A 22,182-nucleotide genomic window follows, 5' to 3' on the forward strand; every position below is an offset into this window, starting at 1 on the left:
AAGCCCCAAAATTTTGATCAATTATCGAAAATAACTCGAAATACTGGCTAAATCTGCGAAACCGGCCATGAAGGGTTATTCCGAAGTTTTAGCCGGTATTCTGTCCTTTTTTGTAAACAAAATTTAATTTGGGATTAAATCGTAAATTCGTCCAAAATTTTGGGACTCTATTGGAGATTTCCCTAATAATAATAATAATAATAATAATAATAATAATAAACAAAATTCAAAATTTAAGTTATAACCATGAGATTAAAATGAATAAAGTTAGGGTAATTTGAAGCGGATAAGATAAAAGCGTGCAGATGTCGATAAATTCTTAATCAAATTCAAGAACATGATGACTCACTTCAAAATGGAAAATGACGAAATAGAGAGAGTAGTTCCAAAAGATGGGCACGGGGAATGTACCCAAAACCAGGAAGGTGTGTAGCAGTGGGCAGTGAAATCAATGGGAATTTGAAATTTAAAATAAAAAAAAGGGTACAAGATGCTTTTGAATTCTGCTCCTGCTCTCTCTGTAAATTAAGCATAAACAAACAAAAACCCTCATCACTTTGTAGAATTTGATTTCCAGATTATAATTATTATGTCTCTGTTTTACCCTGAATTTCAGGTGGGTGTATTTTTTTTTTCTTATCTTCCCATGTTGTTCTTGAATCTTTGATTATTGAAAGTCATGGAATGTAGTGATGATAAGTTAGACGCTTGAACTTAACTTTGAAGCTAATGGGTATCCATCAATCATCGGTAGAAATGTATAAACAAATGATTGAAGAATGGAAAGAAAAAAAGTTTACCAAATTGGATTGTTCTTTGTCATGTTTCGCGTAATATTCTTTCTTTGTTGCTTGCGGGAGTTGCTTTAAATTTAATATGTCCACTGCACCACCAAGCATAGATTCTCTTCATCGACAATGTTTTTGAGCCCTTAATCCCATTACCTGAAGTGGGGTTTCTTGATTTTGTGCCCTGTGTTTTTCTGCATTTGATTCCCTTTCTCTTTCCATCTCTATCTTTCTCGTTATGAAAAAGATTTATTGCTTTTCCCCTTTACTTCACCTCTCCTTTCCATGGATGCCATTGTTTCTTTTTGGATTTTAGGAAAAATGTGTAGCTGGTTCACATATATGCATATTTAGTGTTTGAATATTCACTTCTTTTATTCCATTCCCAATTTGCCTATAAATTCACACTCTCCCAACAAACCTATTTCTTCATATTGCAGTACACGTTTTCACTGATACAAGCCGGTGGTAGTGATTTTCATTAGTGATTGATTACTGATCAACGCATTTTCTTCTCAAACAATTCACATGTCCAAGATGAGTTATTCAAGCGCTTCAATGGGTTCCGGTCAGTTCAAACTCTGTCTCTCCTTCTGCCTTTTTTTTTTTTTTTTTTTTTTTTCAATTCACTGTTCAATCAATAGCTGCACACCAACTGTTTGATAAAAGTCTCAAACGAATTCCAGGTAGTAGAACAGCTAGGAGAACTGTGGAATTCGGAAGAACATATGTTGTGAGGCCAAAAGCTAAACACCAAGCAACTATAGTTTGGTTGCATGGCCTTGGTGATAATGGTTCAAGGTAGATTTATCATTCATTAACTTTTAAATAAATTCTTACATTTTTATACAAAATCTTGATTCTTTTTCATTTTTTTTTTATAACTGCAGCTGGTCACAACTCTTGGACAATCTTCCTCTTCCAAATGTAAGCATTATTTCCTTTTGTTCTTGTTTTTCTTTTTTTCTTTTTTATTAAAAAAAGACCATTTAAAAATGTAACTTTTTTGCAGATTAAATGGATATGCCCAACTGCACCTACTCGCCCAGTGACTGTGCTTGGTGGATTCCCTTGTGCTGCATGTAATCCATCAACATTCTTTAATTTAAATAAAAAATCAACATATTTAATTTACTAATCTTTTTTGTTCTTAACAGGGTTTGATGAAGGAGAGCTTTCAGAAGATGGTCCAAATGACGTTGAAGGGTTAGATGCTTCAATAGCTCACATAGCAAACTTGTTATCAACTGAGCCCTCAGATGGTAATTTCACTCAAACTAAAAACCCTAATTAAATATAATGTTTTTTTTTAATTATTTTTCACACATTGACTTCATTTTTTTTTTTCAAACAGTAAAACTTGGGATTGGAGGATTTAGTATGGGTGCTGCATGTGCACTTTACTCTGCAGCTTGTTTTGCTCAAGGGAAATATGGAAATGGAAATCCTTACCCAATTAACTTAAAAGCTGTTGTTGGATTGAGTGGGTGGCTTCCTGGTGCTAGGTATGTATGATACTTGTAATTAAAAAAAAAAAAAAAAAAAAAAAACTTTTTACACGATAAAAGCTTTATGTATTTGAATACGTACGTATATATGTTTACAGGAATTTAAGGAACAAAATTGGAGGATCAAACGAAGCCGCAAGACGTGCTGCTTCATTGCCCATTTTGCTCTGTCATGGACTCAGTACGTATTTCAAATCAAGCCTATGTCTGTTTGTTACTTACCACATGACATGACATGACATGTCAGTACTGAATACTGAATGAGACTAAACAAAACAGGTTAGGACATTACATGACAAGACTGAGTGAGACTAGACATGACAGGACTGGAGAAAGTGAAAAAACTTCTAGGGCTATTTCCAATGATATGATAGTACGGTACCTATGCCACTTTTTTGGATGGGACATAAAGTTGTAGTTTGTGTCTCTATGGCATGAGTGACAATCCCAGTCCAATGCATGTCAAACACAGTACAATCTGTTTTGTTTTGTCATGTACTGAAACTTGTTGCATTACAGGTGATGAAGTAGTTCCGTATACTTACGGAGAGAGGTCTTCCCAGATGATGAGTTCAGCCGGTTTTCGATATGTTACATTCAAAAGCTACCAAGGGTATGTATGGATTTAAAAACAAAATTGCATACTTCATTTTCACAAAATCAAAACCCTAAAAGGAAGAGGAAACTTTATTGTGATTTTTGTAGGCTTGGTCATTATACAGTTCCTAAAGAGATGGAAGAGGTGTGTCAATGGCTTCACACAAGACTTGGAGCTTGAGAGATTTATTTCTTGATTATGGAACTGACATGGGGAGATTTGGGTAAAAAATAACCGAAGAATGACAACAAAAAGAAACAGATTTTGTATTGGGAGGAATAATGAGTAGAGTGATAGAGGGGCTTCGGTGGCGATTTAATGGTATACATATATAATATATATATATATATCTATAAATATTTATATATAATGTTGTTTTGTAAGTTGGTTGTTATAAAATAAAGATATTCGGGTGTCAGGATTATTGGTTTTTAGATGGAAATTTGTTTGTTTGACAGTTTGAGATTGTAATGTAATATTGACTTTAGATGGTAAATGGGCTTTTGTTCTTTACATCTTGTTTTGTTTTGTTTTTATCTTATACTTTTACTACTTGTTAATGCAACCAACTTAAACTGTTTTTGTTCTTCGATACATTACAAAGTTATATATGTTGTAGTCTTTGTAATTTAATGAAATTGATTTCAATAAGAATAGGAAGATTTAGGTTGATTTTATACCCAAAACCATGAATTGAAAGTGGTTATGTAATATTGTTTGATCAAGGTTATATATTTCAATGGATGGTTGGGAATAATGTTTGGATATGTTTTCAGAGTCTGAAGTTACCTATTTTTCCAATTTATATAGTAACATTTGCTAACAAACTGTAACACTATTAACCTTGCTAATGGAAACAAACTAACTCATTTGCTAATAAAAAACCAAATAACTATACATCATACTAACATGATATTAAAGCATTAGTAGTTGTTCCAACTTCTAAACCAGAGCATGCGTAGATGAGCTCGTCTGCTCCTGTACATGTACATGTTCAGTAGCTGATGCTGACTCATCTATCGACAAACACAATCTATCAATTGGCAACTACTGAGAAACAAGATCAATCATTGATATTGTTGATCATAGTTGTTGATGTGTCAATTAGGGGTGCACAAAAAATCGGTTCATGATCCGAAACTGGTTTGAAAAACCAAAACCAAATCGTCGGTTTGAGTATATTGCTAGTTCAAACCGGTTTGAAAAAACGGGTTTAGAAACCGGTTTTCAAATCTATGAAAAACCGATTTTCATATAGTAAAAAAATATTGTTTTCATCCATTATTTCTACTATCCCGGATGCCTGAAAAATATTTTCTAAAAACTAAAAGTTGAAAAATACTATTCCTCTAAACAGCCATGAATGCCCAGAAAATAAGTTAGCTCATGGCCTAGCCATGATTGTTATTTATTTGCCTGATCAATCATTAAAGTTTCGTTAAATTCTGACAACGAAAACAAGTTCGGTAAAAAATTAAAAACTATCGAAAAAATGGGTTTATTGATTATTGAGTCTTGATCGATTAAATAATAAAAAATAAGTTTATTGTTTATTGAGTATCGACTCAAACCGGTTTTGATTTTTGTTGACCTAAACCGATCCGATTTTAGAAAACAAACCGGTTTGTGCACCTCTAGTGTCAATATCCAACTGTTGCAATTGATTATTGAGTCTTGATCGATTAAATAATAAAAAAAAAAGAATTATTATTGATTATTCAGAAATCAGAACCGTAATAACCAAGTAAGACCGGAGGGTATGGGAGGGAAGCTTCCCTCACTTTTTGTGGGTCATACCCCCCTTTTCCTCACATTTCTTTCCCTCACCTAAAACCCAATGAATGGGTGGGAAACCCTTCCCTCACTTTTTTTTTTCTTTTTTAAATAAGTTTTTTTTTATGATTTATAATTTTTAAATTAATAATAAACATAAAATTTAATTAAAAATAAAAAGCATTTCATTAATTAAAATAAAACTTACATTAAACCTAAAATTTAAAAAACTAGAAAATTAAAAAAAAAACACAAACTAAAAATCAAACAAACCAACAACGACCTACGGAAAATATTTTTTCATAATTTTTTCTCTCTTCTTCATCACGAGATCGGAAGGTGGAGTTTGATTGTCGGGATTCATTTTTTTTTTGGAGAAGAAAGTGGAGAGAGTAGAGGATTTGTATGAATTTTGTTTGATGGTAAATAGTTGTGTATTTATAGGTGTGTAAAAAGGTTAAAAAAATGGATTTAAATCCATTTAGCTGTTGCAGCCCAAAAAAAAATTTATTTCTTTTTTTTACCGTTGAATAACGGTTGAATTTCAATAAAAAAAAAAAAAAACACCCAATCACAGCAGGAGAGAGAACGCGGGAGAGGTTTCCCTCACCCATTCCCGCACCACCCTTCCCCCGCACCGACGATGCGGTGTTCCGCCGGGCGGGAACCTCTCCGCGACCCTTCCCCGCTCCCACTCCGTCCGGCCTAATAAGTGTGAAATCACATTATCAAAAACCTCATTGATTTGGTTTTCTCGGTTTCCGATAAAAAATGGGTTACAATGGCCCATTTTGGTCCAAACATTTGTGTTAAGATTCGGTTTTACAGTTTATTATTTGGTTATTTCGAACTGCTTTTTATTTTAATGGACGAAAAAAAAATCAAACCGGTCTTTTGAGAACTAAGTTTCTCAAAAGCGGTTGGGTTAAAACTGTCGGTTTCGTATAGATTTTAATACAAAATTATAAACCGGTTTTTACCGAAAATACCCGGTGTTTTATAACCGAATCGGTTTGTAACCGAAAATAACCGATTTTTTACCTCACTTTCACTTTAAAAAACTAAACAAAACCGGTTTTAACCGGTCTTTATGCACCTCTACTGTAGGTGCACAAAACAAAACTATGACTTTTAGAAATAAATAAATAAATAAACAAATAAGAACTAGATTTTTGTAAATCGGTTTCAAAAAAATCAAATCGAATATAATTGACTTGATGGTTACTAACTGGATTTAGAAAAAGAAAAACAAAATGATCAAACTTTTATCCGGTTTAAAAAATCTTCATTTTGACCCAATTAAGAATCGGGTTTTGCAAAAATCTTAATCCGAAAAAAATTTAAAGATTTTTACAACTATTTATTTAGTTAAAGTAAATTTGAATATTTTAAAAAGAATATTAAAAAAAATCGGATTTATATAGGTTAATCAAAAGTTAGATTAAAAAAAATTGATTATTCGAATAGTAACTGATCATACCGGATATCTATATCTGATACAAAATCCACTAAAACGCTGTTTTGATTTAACCAAAATCTGATAGCAAAATATTTTGGCTCATGTATTCACCACCTTGATCAAACGCGGGTGACTTTTATAGTTTTATTTAGCTGATTTTCTATTCCATTTTGGAAAGTCTTGAATGTGTCGAAGGCTTTATGCTTATATCTCGTCATATATACAAAACCATATTGACAGAAATCATATACAAGGTAATGAAGTAGCTTTTGCCATATCTTGATATGGTTCTAAAAGGTCTACATTCATTCATATGTACGCATGAATAATAATAGATCACTGGTTCTCACATTGACCAGTGAAAACTGAAAAGGACTTTAGTATCTTTCCATTCAAACAAGACTAACATACGAGAAACGCGTTAGAGATATTGATTCTAAAATCCCATCCTATTGGGTTTTTCATATGTGTTTTTTGTTTATTTGACCAGGGCCGGTCCATGGGTTTTTGGTGCCCTGGATAAAAAATATTTAATAATGCCCTTATACTTGTAACACATAAAAATTATCCATATTCAATGACCAAATAAACATAACCCTAGCATCCCTTATGATAAATTTTGTGTAATGATCCACCTTTTTTTCTATATGTTGCAAGGAATACAAAAATAAATAAATAAATAAAAAGAGTCAATTTGGCACCATTTGTTTTTTTCCGTCATTTTGTGTATCTTGATCCACTTGTGGCATGCTAATTCATTATTTGTCAAAATAAATTAAACAATTCAAGGTTTTAACAGCAAAGCAAAATGAACAATTAGCAAACTTTTATTAACGAGAGTAACTAGTAAAAATTCCAACTATTGAAAATTTCCAAATTTCCAAAATACAACGCATTAGAAATAAACTAAAGTATAATGCAGTATAAGAAACCTCACGATTAGAGTGTTGTCTGTTTGGGACTTGGTACAAGTGGAGAAGCCGAGAAGGAGAAGTGTCTGAAGTGAAGAAGCCGATCGACTCCAAAAAATCGATTAAGCGTGGGAATTGTTGATTTGCTGTGATCCGATTACCAAGAACTTTGTATGCGATATGCTTCAATTTAGGCGTGAAAATCGTGTTTTACATTTTATTGAGCACTAAAAACTCCAGCGGATTAGCTCTACTGCCAACTAGGCTAAAAAATGTTCATGTATAATCAAATTTGGGCCAACTAAATTATACCTGCTATAATTGGTGTTGAAAATATGTTGCCCCAATCTGATGCTGCCCTGTTGGCCCCATGTATTTGACCAAAATAAGGCCATCTGGTATACATTACACGGAGGGTTCCGTGGTTGAGGTTGACCACGACCACGACCGTGCACACCATCCCGGCCGGTTGTGGTCGATCATGGTCGTGATCTTCCGTGTTCCTTTCTTTTGACTGTTCAACGGTCATTTTTTAAGTTTTTTTTTTCAAAAACTCAATACCCATATAAATCTAATAAAACTCTCACATTTCATTACATTTTACTCTAATTCTATAAACCAAAAAACACATGGAGGATTTGGAATTGTTAAAATTTTTTGACTCGGATGATGACGGGGAATTCATCTCGACCTTCTTTAATGTTGTGCAACACATTCACGATGAAGAAAGTTCGAATGTTGCTCGTACAAGGGCAGTCATCAATCGTGGTCGTCAAGCCGCACATGACTTATTGGTACGTGATTACTTCGCCGATAATTATCTTTTCAATGATGACGCATTCGAACGTCATTTCCGTTTAAATAAGGTTATATTTTTACGTATTAGTAATGCTTTAGAAGCCCGTTATGTTTTTTTCAAACAAAAACCCGACGCTAGAGGAAGAATGAGTTTTAGTAGTATACAAAAGTGTGCGGCTGTGCTTAGGTATTTGCAATGGCGGAGTTAGTTGGGGGGCTGCCGGATGCTTGGCCCCCTCAACGATTTTAACTAAATGGTGTAAACTTTGTATATATTAATAATATAGTTACCAAGCCCACATGGAATGTATGTATAGACATTATAACCACCTGTATTTTTATTTATATTCAATGTGCATCTTATAATTCTCTTATATGACTTAAAAGTTTTACTAATGATTTCTTTTACTTATTTATTACCACACTCCCATAAATACATGATCCTATTCAATTAGAAATCAGCGATAGCATCTTCGCTACAGTTTCCATTTCAAGTCTACATTAATAATGTTATTTTTAATTGTTATTTTATTTTTAATAATTTCTTAATATATAATTAATTATATTATTACGATTGAAAATTTGGTTTTTTTATAATCATATAGTAAATCATTAGTAAAAAATCATATTATCCAACATCATCTTTTCAAACGAATTGAAAAGATGATGTTGGATAATATGAATCAATGTTTATAGTCGATTAAATTTTGAAAATCGATTAATATAATGATCGATGTAGATTTTATATAGATGAGTTTTTCCTTGTTGATTTCTATTTTAAAATTTTAGACCCTATGACTTTATTCAGGTATAATATTATATTTTAATATGTTATTATGATGTAAGACTCTTGGCCCCCCTTATTCATAAATTCTGGCTCCGCCCCTGGGTATTTGGGATACAATATAACATTTGATGCATCTGATGAATACTTTAAAGTACCCGAGAGGACCGCAATTGATTGTGTAGATTGGTTTTGCGCATGTGTGTATGAGGTTTTTCATCAAGAATATTTGCGTAAACCAACTCCACGTGATATTGAGAGGTTATATTCGGCTCATGAAGAGAGACATGGAGTTCCGAGTATGCTTGACAGTCTAGATTGTACGCATGTGGCTTGGGAAAAATGTTCAAATGCATGGCATGGTCAATTCACTTGAGGAGATATAGGTGAACCAAGTATAATCCTAGAAGCTGTCGCATCTCATGATTTATGGATATGGCATTCGTTTTTTGGAGTTGCGGGGTCTAACAACGACATTAACGTTCTTGGTCAATCTCCACTTTTTAACGATATTTGGACCGACAAAGCACCTGATATGACGTTCAGGGCGAACGGATATTCGTACAAATACGGTTACTACCTTTGTGATGTGATATACCCAGATTATTCTACACTTATCAAGGAATATTCGGTTCCTCGAAGTGAAAAGGCAAAGTTGTTCACAAAGAGACAGGAATCAGCGAGGAAGGATATCAAAAGGGCATTTGGAGTCCTCAAGCAGACGTGACATATAGTGAAATACGCTACACGAATTTGGGATATGGAAAGAATTAAAAAAATGGTTCTAGCATGTATTATAATGCATATATGATCATTGAATATCAAGGTCGAGCAATTTGCACATATGATCTGATCGATGTCGTCATCCCGCTTGAAGAGTTCGAACCCGGAACGAATGAATTTTTATCACTAGTTGTTGAAATTCATAACAACGAAACGCGTTTCAATATTCGAGAAGATGTCACAGATCATTTGTACCAAGTCAACATGAACGAAGATTAATTTTTTTTCTTATGTTTGTTTGTTTGTTTGTTTGTTTTTTAATTTACGTTATTTAAGTTAATGTAATGCTTTTTTTATTCTAGGTTAATTAAGAGCATCTCCAATGGAAGGTTTTTTTTATGACTTATTAGTATGTACTTTTTTTAAATTAGCACTTATTACCATCGGAGAACATCGTTTTTTTGTTTTTTTATTTTGACCACTCAATATATATTGAGTGGTCAATATACTTTCACAACTTGTACATATGACCCCTTTTATTTTAACAATATTTCAATTTAGCCTTTTTCATTATACCTTGGTTTTAAATATTTTTTATTTCTTTATTATTTAATTATTCTTATTAAATATTAATAACATCTTATTTATAAAATATAACTTTTATGACGATAATATAATATTTTCAAATGTTTTTATTTTATTTTTGTAACTATAACATAATAATTTTTCGTGTTTTACTTACATAAATAATGAACCGATATTTATATATTCGTATTCAATCATTATTTTTGTTAAAAAATAGAGTAATTAAATAAAAAGATTTTATAAAACATTTTAGAAAGATAAGGGTAAATTAGTTAAATTTATCAAAAAAGCTATTAAATAAGCTTAACCATTGGAGTAGTATTTTTTGTAGAGGTCAAAATTAATGGAATTGTGATATGGCATTTATTTATAGTGTAACAATTGGAGATGCTCTAAGTAATGTAGTTTGAAGTTATATTTTTATTTTTATAATTAATGAAAAATTAGTTAAAAAAATTCAATGTTTTTTTATTATTTTCAAAAAAATGTAATTTTATTGTATTTTTGAATTAAAAATAATAAAAAAAATGAAATGAAGTGGAGTGGTTAGTGGTGGTATCTCATAGGTTTAGTGGTAGTAAATGGTGATGACGTGACATCCACCACTATAATGGTTAGTGGTGGGTATAACGGATGGTTTAACAACACCATAAATATGAATTGTTTAAGTCATACTTAAATTTTTTTGGCATCATAGGTATATACAAACTTATCGTTTGAAACATTATAATGTATATCAACTTTATAATATATATATATATATATATATATATATATATATATATATATATATATATTTGAAACGGCGAGCATATTATTAAAGCTAAAAAGCAAACAAACAACAACACCACAAGCAAGGAGCTCGAGCCAAATTACAAGAAACAATCCAAAGTAGGCGAGGAGTTCCAAGCATGTCAATCAATAGAATTACAAGTAGACCTATGTTTGATCCAATTGAAAGTGTTTAAACTAATATCGTCAGCTGTAATCATGATCGCCCGCCTTTCGTTTCTGAAAACTATCGCATTCCTGACCTTCCATAACACCCAGAGAGTGGTGTATACTAGAGAAAAACACAGCTTCTTGATTTTTTTGCTCCCCACAGTAGGATTAAGCATATCCAATAAGTCATCACATGAATTAGGAAGCCTCATAAGAAGGGAAGACCAGTTCACCAGCCATCTCCACAGAACCACAACGAAAGAAGAACAGGAGAAAAAAAACATGATCAATGCTCTCATCAGTTTCTTTACAAAAAGGACATAAGGTAGACGAGACATTAATTCCACGCCTTACTAAGCTCAAGAAAGTAGAAATTCTGTTTTAATCAATATCCACATGTCACATCCATCATCAAACCTGAAAAAAAACAACAACCTGATCCGATAATGCTTGAAACTGGCTTGTTTCCCTCCCACCTCTAAGCTGCCTCGCCCAGTCCCATGAAAAAGACGAAATCTGCCCATTCATAATATTGACTCTCTCAACCACAAGACAATATTTATTTTTCTCAATTGCATAAAGGTTAGGATGAACATCTTTTAAAGCTATATCACCACACCAACAATCCTTCCAAAAGAGTGTTTTGTCACCTTTTCCAACAACTCTTTTAAAAAAATTATCAAACCGAATACCTCTATTTTCAAAATCACAATTGATTTGAGAAATACTCAACCAAACACCTTTAATAGACTTCTTGGCAATCGATCTACCATCAATAAGCTTAATATTGTGAATAGCTTTTATACGAGAAAACCAAAAAGAATCATACCCATTTTTGTCACAACTAGCATTCTAGGGTTAGGTTTCCTATCCATGTGCAAGATAATTCCTTGGTGTAACTATGTAACACTATGTGTAGTAAAAGTTAAAATCAATACAATACGAATTTATACATCCAAAATTTGTGTTCTAGTCAAAACTCCTCGTGTAAGCCCAAAACATAACCCAATAAGCTATATTCACTCAACTTTGGGCCTTCACCCCAAACTCTCTCGGCCTAAACCCCTTAATGGGCCAAAACTCTCTTATTGGGCCTAATGGGCCGATAACCTCTCAACTTGGTTCTTTAGGGCCGAAAACCCACTTTTGGGCCATAATTGGGCCAAACATCTTTATTTAATATCGTATTAGGCCATAAGACCCTTATTGGGCCTTATTGGGCCATGAAGAATTATTCCAAGTTTCTTGGGCCGAAAACCCTTGCCATTAAGCCTCATTGGGCCGCAAACCCATAAATGGGCCTTCATGGGCCGAAAACCCTTATTGGGCCAATTGTGCTCTCGGCTACACTTCAAATCCAAGCCCAAATTCTATTTCTTCCTTCCCTCTCCAAATCCGACCGACCTTAGACAAAAAAAAAAAAAAGAGAACTGAAAGGGGGGTTGACTTGTGGTGCCACCTCCCTATTACTCACCATATAACAAAGTGACTTTTCTCATACTTCCATGTCAATTGTATAACCCAACATACTTCAAGACACACACACTTTCTCTCTCTCTCTCTCTTCTCTTTTTTCCCCATCGGCCGACCTTCCCCCATAATCCCTCCACTCTCCAATTCAACCACACTAAATTCTCTCATCTCTCTCTCTCTCTAAAACACAAAGAAAACTCCCTCTTCCTCTCTTCAAAAATCATGTGAGTGTTAGTGTGTGTTCAAGAGTTCCTCACCAAAGATCCTAACTTGGTAAGTTTACTTCACACTCAAGTTGTTTAACTCCATCTTATGCTAAGATCTTTCCTCAAAACCACTCTATTTTCGTGTTTATGTTCCTAGAACACCAAAACTCCACAAATCTCTTCAAAGAAGCTAGCTAAGGCCGAAAACTCACTCCATTCTTCCTCTTCAAAACCGAAAAAGCCCAAGGTGAGCTTCATACCCCATTGTTTTCGAGTTTTTCTTTGTTTTGGGGGAGGATACAAGTCAAATTCTTGTGTAATCTTTGTATATTAGCTTGCATGTGTATGTTTTGCATGTTATGTGTGTTAAAATGTTCTAATATTATGCTAAAAGCTCCATAAATTCAAGATTTATCCAAGTCTTGAAGTTGTTGGAATAAGTTACCTTATGTAACTTCTTATGTTTGCTTAAATATGTTAAGTACGTTTAAAAACTCACTATGAAACTAAAGAAAACTTAAAAAAGGACTTTATTTGACAATAAAGTGGAAAAATGAGTATTTTTGGTCATTTTTGACAATAAAAATAAACTTGGACCATTTTTGACCATTTTAGTAAAATGAGCCGAAAATGGGCCTTTTTAGTAAATATGGACCATTTTTGAACATTTTGATAAACTTGGGCCTTTATTGTATATTTTAGTATAAAAGGGTCGAAAATGGACTTTTTGACAAACTTGGGCCATTTTTGAACATCTTAACAAACGTGGGCCGAAAATGGGATTTTCCATAAATTTGGGCCATTTTTGGAATACTTTTGTAAATATGGGCTATTTTCGTCAACTTTAGTAAAAATGGGCCTTAAGTGAACATTTTAGTAAAAATGGGCCTTAGATGAATATTTTTGTTAAAATAGACTATTTTTGAACAACTCTAGTAAAAATGGGTCTTGTATAATAATTTGGATAAATTAGGCCATGAATAACAATGTGATATTTTGACACCTTAGGTAAAAAGATTATATTATATTTATCACCATTGGTTTGTAGTCAAAATATACATTAGTAACATTATTTATAACGTTAAATAATGAAACTCAATGTTAGCGTAATTTCCGTTACGACTCTTATGAGATGCACCTTCACCGTACCATTTTTAGTGTACACCGTAAGCCCTATAGTTATAACCAGAGTCTCCTGGAGGGAGAACGGGAGTTTGTGTATAGATCTATACGGGGTTGACACCCTACACCTGAGATGCTCGCTACAGCTAGACCGGCCAGTCTAGGGTGACAAATATCTTCTCAGAAACCGACGTCTGAAAAACGTCAAGACAAGCACTCTGTCATATTAGTATGGTTATAACGACTCGCATAGAGAATAACGATATTATATTATATTATATAAAAAATTACGCAATATCTACACTTTACTAATGTTACGAAGTACAAACCTATGCATCAATTATTTTACACCTACTTTCACCACTCGGGTCTTAGAGTTTACGACCATACTTTCTTATATAAAAGAAAATACAGGATTTTCTGGGAACCACTCACTATATATTTTCAAACAAAGTCAACAAAGAATACATATGCAATTATACATGATTGGAAACAAGACTTACAAACTATTTTTACAAGAAAATATCGGATTTTCTGGAGATTTACAAACTACTACCAAGTTTTTTTATACAAACGTGCTTATGAACTCACCAACATTTTTATGTTGACGATTTTCAAACGAATTGTATTCTCAGGAACACAATGAGCTGGATTGTTTACAGTTATGGATTTGAATGAATGTTGTATTTTGGTTTCATCAAACATTTGTTATTTTGGGATGTAATTTTTGTGAACAAACAAAATACTATAAACCATGTATGTTGTAATCTTTAATGTATGATGATGATGATGATGGCTATGTTTCAATTATATACATTGTTATGATATTACAAGATGAAGTCATTCGCCCCCGGACGTTTCCGCCGTTCCGGTTTGGGGGTGTGACAGATTGGTATCAGAGCATTGTTTATAGTGAACTAGCATATCTAACCATACAAGATATGCAACTATAAATACAATGGGACTAAAACACTCTGAACAAAAATAAGAAACAATTAAAAGTTTTTTTTAGAAGAGTTGGACATCGCGGTTAAACCCAGGCAGTTATGTAATCGTATTGGGGATAAATATAGCCTGATCAACTATATTTATTCAAAATACGATCAACATGTGTTTGGGAGTGATCGGGGTGGACAACGAATCTAAAACTTGTCAACCTAATACACAAAGGATCGAAGAGTCAAACATAAACAATTAAAATACTATAGGAGTATTTTGACAGTAAGTGAAACCTTGATTGTATTTTCTTATATCTTCTTTGTGCTTACATTCTCGTACAGACACCATGACTTGTTTTCACCTAGGCCCATACATTCCCAATCAGGGAAATGATGGTTAGCTAGAGGAGGAACCAGAGGAAGACCCAGAGGAGTTGGAAGCGGAGCCCGAAACCCCCGAGGTGGACTTTGAGGAGGATGAGCCGGATGATAGTGGCGATGACATCGAGGAGGATGACTCGGACGTGGAGTCCAAAGTCATCAATCCGCCTTACATGGCATGAGTGCCAGCGCACAGGATGGGCCCCAATGGCCTGATGCCCCCATGGGCCCACGACATTTAGAGATGGAGCAGACAGCAAGGGGTGCGACCACCCTTCGACATGGAGAAGGGAATGTTCGACCTCAGGCATGGAGGGCCGGCCGACCGCGCCCTCCCTGTAATGGTCAGGAGGACTCGAGACATCAGCAATCAGGCCCAGGACACCACCGTTCAGATGGCCCAGATGAGAGCAGCCGTGGAGAGGGCCGAGAGGCAGAATCAGGAGGTAGTGAGAGACTACCAGGAGCGACAGGCGGCATTAGAGGCCAGGCTGCGTGTCACCGAGAGCCAGTTGGACAGGCTCCAGGGCGCATCCACTTCGTCATCAGCACCATCGGAGACCTCCCGCCATGAGTAGGACCCATCCTACCCACCACATGCTCTTGATGTTATTTCCTTTTCCTTTTTACTTTGTGTATGTAGGGTTGACCCCTCGATTAAGTGATTACACTACTCGATGGGGTTGTTATGCTGTTTGACTTTTATCACATGTACCGTAGGCCTTAAAAAGGCCAAATTTTCACGTAACATGTACTAAACTTTTATCAGTAATGAAACAAGTGTGTTCTTTGTTTGTGATGTTGTTATCTGTTATGTTTTCTATTTTCATTATTTCTTGACATTGCATGATTTCACTTATAAGCACAAATCGAATCACCTAAACAACTATTATGTGCTCATCATCCTTCTATTCCATGACAGAAGATGCCTCGAAGATACGTTCGTAGAAACAACAACACACCTCCACCACCGCCGCCTCCGTCGGAGATAAACTATGTTGCATTCCAGGCAGCAGTATCCGCTGCAGTTACTGCCGCGTTGGCTCACATCCACAACGGTAACAACGAGGGTGGCAATGGTCAGGGAACGGGAAGTTCCAATTAGGGAGCCAATCAAGGACCTACCAGAACCTGCACCTATAAAGATTTTACCAATGCAAAACCCCAAACTTTCAACGGAACCGGTGGAGTGATAGCTTTAACATGCTGGTTTGAGAAAACTGAATCCATCTTTGAAATTTGTGATTGTCCTGAAGAAAGCAAGGTGAGGTTTGCTGCATGTACATTTGCTGATCGGGCTTTATCATGGTGGAATGGCCATGTCAAGGCCTTAACTCTTCCGGTTGCGAACGCTATGTCTTAGGAGGATCTCAAAATAATGATGTTGGCTGAGTACTGCCCTCGCGTGGAGGTACAAAAGCTTGAACATGAACTCTGGAACCTTACTGTACAAAACTCCGATGTTGAAGCCTATATCGCTAGGTTCAGTGAACTGGCACTTCTGTGTCCAGCAATGATAACCTCGGAAGGCAAGAAAATCAAACGCTTTATTTGGGGGTTAACTCCTCCAATTTAGGGAAACGTAATTGTTGCCAACCCTGAAATGTTCGATGGTGCAAAACGCTTGGCGCAAAAACTGTATGATCATGGGAACAAGAAGGGCACCAAGATTCCGGATGCAGAGACCAAGAAGGAAGACAACAACAAGAGAAACAAGGGAAGTAAAAGGAAAGGGGGACAAGCTTCAGATTCTTATATGATGCATCAAACGGTAGCGGTTCACGCTGCTACCACTCAGACCGTACAAACCCTAGCTGCAACCACAACAACCAAACCTACATCTGCCAGGCCCTATGTAGGTTCACACCCAAAGTGTGACAAATGTAGTTTCCATCATGTCGGGCCATGCAAGGATTTCCAATGTACAAACTGCAATAGAAAAGGGCACACTTTCCGATATTGCAGAGCGCCTCCACAACAAAACAACCCTCAACCCGACAATGTTGGGGCCAGCCACACGTGTTACAGATGTGGGGAGGCTGGCCATTTCAAGCGGAATTGTCCAAAAGCTAACAATCAGGGTGTCGGGGGATCCGGCAGGGTCCAACGTTGGGGCAGGGTGAAGCGGTGCGAGACCCGGATGTAGTCACTGGTATGTTTCCCCTAAACAACACTTATGCATGCATTTTATTCGATAGTGGGGCTGAGTGGAGCTTTGTTAGTCATAAATTCAAACACTACTAAATCAAAACCCCCAAAAGCTAAGTGAAGCCTTCATGGTGGAGATTGCTAATGGGAAGACCGAAACAACAAAAGACATTTCATAGGGTGCGCGTTAACATTAAACAGTCACTCGTTTCAAATCAACTTGATGCCGATAAATATTAGGAGCTTTGATGTGATCATCGACATGGATTGCTTAAGCCCCCACCATGCCGATATATGTGCCACGAGAAGGCCGTTCGCCTTCATCTCCCCACCAATGAAACACTAATTATCTATGGCGATAAACCCAGTGCAAACCTCCATCTTACCTCGTGCATTAAGGCACAAAAGTGCCTACACAAGAAGAATCATGCCTTTCTAGCCCACGTGGTGGACAAACAAAAAGAGGAAAAGAACATCAAGGATATTTCGGTGGTATGTAACTTTCCAGAGGTGTTTCCCGAAGATCTCCTGGGATTACCTCCCGAGACACAGGTCTAATTTCGGATTGACCTGATTCCTGGAGCTAAATCAATTGCCAAGTCACCCTATAGGTTAGCCCCTGCGGAAATGCAGGAGTTATCCAGCCAATTGAGCGGACTCCTAGACAAAGGATTCATCAGGCCGAGTTTCTCACCCTAGGGAGCCCCGATCTTGTTTGTCAAAAACAAGGATGGATCTTTCAGAATGTGCATCGATTATCGGGAGTTAAAAAAGCTCACAGTCAAGAACCGATACCCTCTCCCTCTGATTGATGATCTATTCGACCAGCTTCAAGGAGCCAGCTACTTTTCCAAAATAGATCTAAGGTCCGGAAATCACCAACTACGGGTCCGAGAAGAAGATATCCCCAAAACTGCCTTCCGAACTCGCTACGGACATTTTGAGTTCGTGGTAATGCCCTTTGGTCTAACGAATGCACCTGCATCATTTATGGACCTCATGAATGGAGTCTGCTGACCATTCCTCGACAAATTTGTAATCGTCTTCATCGATGACATACTCGTTTATTCATGAAGCAAGGAAGAGAACAGTCAACATCTGAGGAAGGTATTGGAAACTCTAAGGGCGGAGAAGTTGTACGCAAAATTCTCCAAATGCGAGTTATGGATTCGCAGGGTGGATTTCTTGGGGCACGTAGTCAGTAAAGAAGGGATTCATGTGGACCCTTCCAAAATAAAAGCTATTGAGGGATGGGCAACCCCGAGGATGCCAACGGAGATTAAGCAATTCTTGGGCCTTACTGGTTATTACAGAAGGTTCATTCAAAATTTCTCCAAAATCGCCAAAGCCCTCACCACCCTAACCCAAAAGGCGTACCCTTCAACTGGGATGCGAAGTAAGAAGCTGCCTTTCAAACCTTGAAGCAAGCCCTCTGCAGTGCTCCAGTGTTGTCTCTGCCAGAGGGGACGGAAGATTTCGTAGTGTATTGCGACGCTTCCAATCAAGGACTGGGCTGCATAGTTATGCAGCGCGGGAAGGTGATAGCTTACGCATCCAAGCAATTAAAGACCCACGAAGTAAACTATACCACCCATGATCTCGAGCTGGGAGTTGTGGTCTTCGCTCTTAAAATTTGGAGGCACTACCTATACGGTACAAAGTGCACCATCTTCACCGACCACAAAAGCCTCCAGCATATCCTGAATAAAAAGGAACTGAACATGTGGCGACGGCGATAGGTCGAGTTGCTAAACGACTACGAATTCGAGATCAAGTATCATCCAGGCAAAGCTAACGTGGTGACCGATGCCTTGAGCAGGAAAGAATACTCGGGCCTCCAAGTAAAAATGCTAACGATGACCATCCATTCCTACCTGTCTTCACAAATCAAGGAGGCTCAACCAGAAGCCCTGAAGCCGGAGAACGCCGCAAGCGAAGCATTGCGTGGGATGGATAAGAATCTCGAAATTTAGGAGGACGAAGCACACTATCTCATTGACCGGATCTGGATCCTAAAATTTGGAGGGTTCAGAGACGTGGTCATGAATGAAGCGCACAAGACACGATACTCCGTCCACCCGGGTTCAGACAAAATGTACTTGGATATCAAGCAACATTATTGGTGGCCTAATATGAAAGCTAAAATTTCTACCTACGTGGGCAAGTGCCTGACTTGCACAAAGGTTAAGGTATAATATCAGAAGCCCTAGGGATTATTACAACAGCCAGTGATACCCGAGTGGAAATGGGAGCGCATAACAATGGATTTTATAACCAAATTGCCTAAGTCGGCAGACGGACTGGATGCCATTTGGGTGATTGTCGATCGGTTGACTAAATCCGCCCATTTCCTACCAATAAAAGAAACATATAGAATGGAGAGACTAACACGGATCTACATTAGGGAAGTGGTGAGACTACCCGGAGTACCGATATCTATTATCTCTGACCGAGATAGTAGATTCACGTCACGATTCTGGCAGTCGCTCCAGAAAGCATTGGGAACTCAGCTGGATATGAGCACTGCCTACCACCCCCAGACTGACGGCCAAAGTGAGCAAACCATTCAGACACTATAGGATATGCTCCGAGCTTGTGTAATAGATTTTGGCAAGGCATGGGATACCCACTTTCTACTAATCGAATTCTCCTACAACAATAGCTACCACACAAGCATTAAAGTCGCTCCCTTTGAGGCCTTGTACGGTCGGAAATGCAGATCACCTCTCTGTTGGGCTGAGGTAGGAGACACCCAACTAGCAAGGGGACAAGTTCCAAACAGCACCCTCACAGGACCTGAAATCATCCGGGAAACAACCGAGAAAATCGTCCAAATCAGGTCACGGCTTCAAGCATCCCGGGATAGACAGAAGAGCTACGCAGACAAAAGACGAAAGCCACTGGAGTTTCAAGTAGGAGATCGCGTACTGCTAAAGGTCTCTCCCTGGAAAGGGATGATACGGTTTGGAAAGCGGGGAAAGATAAACCCACGATACATCAGACCATTCGAGATCCTTGCTAGGATCGGTCCGGTAGCCTACAACATGCAGCTACCATCGGAGCTCAGCAACGTACACCCTGTCTTTCACGTGTCAAACCTCAAGAAATGCTTATCGGATGAAACCCTCGTCGTTCCACTCGATGAGATTCAGGTGAATGAGGATCTCCACTTCATTGAGGAACCAGTCGAAATCATGGATAGGGAAGTGAAGCGTACAAAACAAAGCCGCATTCCTATTGTAAAGGTTCGATGGAGTGCAAAACACGGACCTAAGTTCACATGGGAGCGCGAGGATCAAATGATGCAAAAGTACCCTCACCTCTTTTCTAGCTCTTAAGGATAACTCACGAAAGAATTTCGGGACAAAATTCCCTCTAACGGGGGGGATGATGTCACAACTAGCATTCTAGGGTTAGGTTTCCTATCCATGTGCAAGATAATTCCTTGGTGTAACTATGTAACACTATGTGTAGTAAAAGTTAAAATCAATACAATACGAATTTATACATCCAAAATTTATGTTCTAGTCAAAACTCCTCGTGTAAGCCCAAAACATAACCCAATAAGCTATATTCACTTAACTTTGGGCCTTAACCCCAAACTCTCTCGGCCCAAACCCCTTAATGGGCCAAAACTCTCTTATTGGGCCAAATGGGCCGATAACCTCTCAACTTGGTTCTTTAGGGCCAAAAACCCACTTTTGGGCCATAATTGGGCCAAAAATCTTTATTTAATACCTTATTGGGCCATAATACCCTTATTGGGCCTTATTGGGTCATGAAGAATTATTCCAAGTTTCTTGGGCCGAAAACCCTTGCCATTTAGCCTCATTGGGCCGCAAACCCATAAATGGGCCTTCGTGGGCCGAAAACCCTTATTGGGCCAATTGTGCTCTCGGCTACACTTCAAATCCAAGCCCAAATTCTATTTCTTCCTTCCCTCTCCAAATCCGATCGGCCTTAGACAAAAAAAAAAAAAAAAAAAAAGAGAAATGAAAGGGGGTTGACTTGTGGTGCCACCTCCCTATTACTCACCATATAACAAGGTGACTTTTCTCATACTTCCATGTCAATTGTATAACCCAACATACTTCAAGACACACACACACACACACACACACTCTCTCTCTCTCTCTCTCTCTCTCTCTCTCTCTCTCTCTCTCTCTCTCTCTCTCTCTCTCTCTCTCTCTTCTCTTCTCTTCTTTCCCCATCGGCCGACCTTCCCCCATAATCCCCTCCACTCTCCAATTCAACCAAACTAAATTCTCTCATCTATCTTTCTAAAACACAAAGAAAACTCCCTCTTCCTCTCTTCAAAAATCGTGTGAGTGTTAGTGTATGTTCAAGAGTTCCTCACCAAAGATCCTAACTTAGTAAGTTTACTTCACACTCAAGTTGTTTAACTCCATCTTATGCTAAGATCTTTCCTCAAAACCACTCTATTTTTGTTTTTATGATCCTAGAACACCAAAACTCCACAAATCTCTTCAAAGAAGCTAGCTAAGGCCGAAAACTCACTCCATTCTTCCTCTTCAAAACCGAAAAGCCCAAGGTGAGCTTCATACCCCCTTGTTTTCGAGTTTTTCTTTGTTTTGGGGGAGGATACTAGTCAAAGTCTTGTGTAATCTTTGTATATTTGCTTGCATGTGTATGTTTTGCATGTTATGTGTGTTAAAATGTTGTAATATTATGCTAAAAGATCCATAAATTCGAGATTTATCCAAGTCTTGAAGTTGTTGGAATAAGTTACCTTATGTAACTTCTTATGTTTGGTTAAATATGTTAAGTATGTTTAAAAACTCACTATGAAACTAAAGAAAACTTAAAAAGGGACTTAATTTGACAATAAAGTGGAAAAATGGGTATTTTTGGTCATTTTTGACATTAAAAATAAACTTGGACCATTTTTGACCATTTTAGTAAAATGGGCATTTTTAGTAAATATGGACCATTTTTGAACATTTTGATAAACTTGGGCCTTTATCGTATATTTTAGTATAAAAGGGCCGAAAATGGACTTTTTAACAAACTTGGGCCATTTTTTA

General features: G+C 37.0%; 1 protein-coding gene across 1 annotated transcript; it reads left to right on the forward strand.

The window, feature by feature from the left end:
* The first annotated feature begins 489 nt into the window (after positions 1-489).
* Positions 490-3,407, forward strand: LOC145108134 (uncharacterized). Its single transcript, XM_079045127.1, has 10 exons — positions 490-616; positions 1,229-1,356; positions 1,475-1,589; positions 1,679-1,715; positions 1,801-1,870; positions 1,946-2,050; positions 2,143-2,293; positions 2,395-2,477; positions 2,816-2,909; positions 3,002-3,407. The coding sequence occupies exons 2-10, from the start codon at positions 1,317-1,319 to the stop codon at positions 3,072-3,074; spliced, it is 768 nt and encodes a 255-aa protein (XP_078901253.1). The 5' UTR covers positions 490-616; positions 1,229-1,316; the 3' UTR covers positions 3,075-3,407.
* The last annotated feature ends 18,775 nt before the right edge of the window (positions 3,408-22,182 follow it).

This window comes from Lactuca virosa, chromosome 4 (genome assembly GCF_052849685.1).
Source record: "Lactuca virosa cultivar CGN04683 chromosome 4, Lactuca_virosa_CGN04683_v6, whole genome shotgun sequence".
In the NCBI taxonomy this organism is placed as follows: domain Eukaryota; kingdom Viridiplantae; phylum Streptophyta; class Magnoliopsida; order Asterales; family Asteraceae; genus Lactuca; species Lactuca virosa.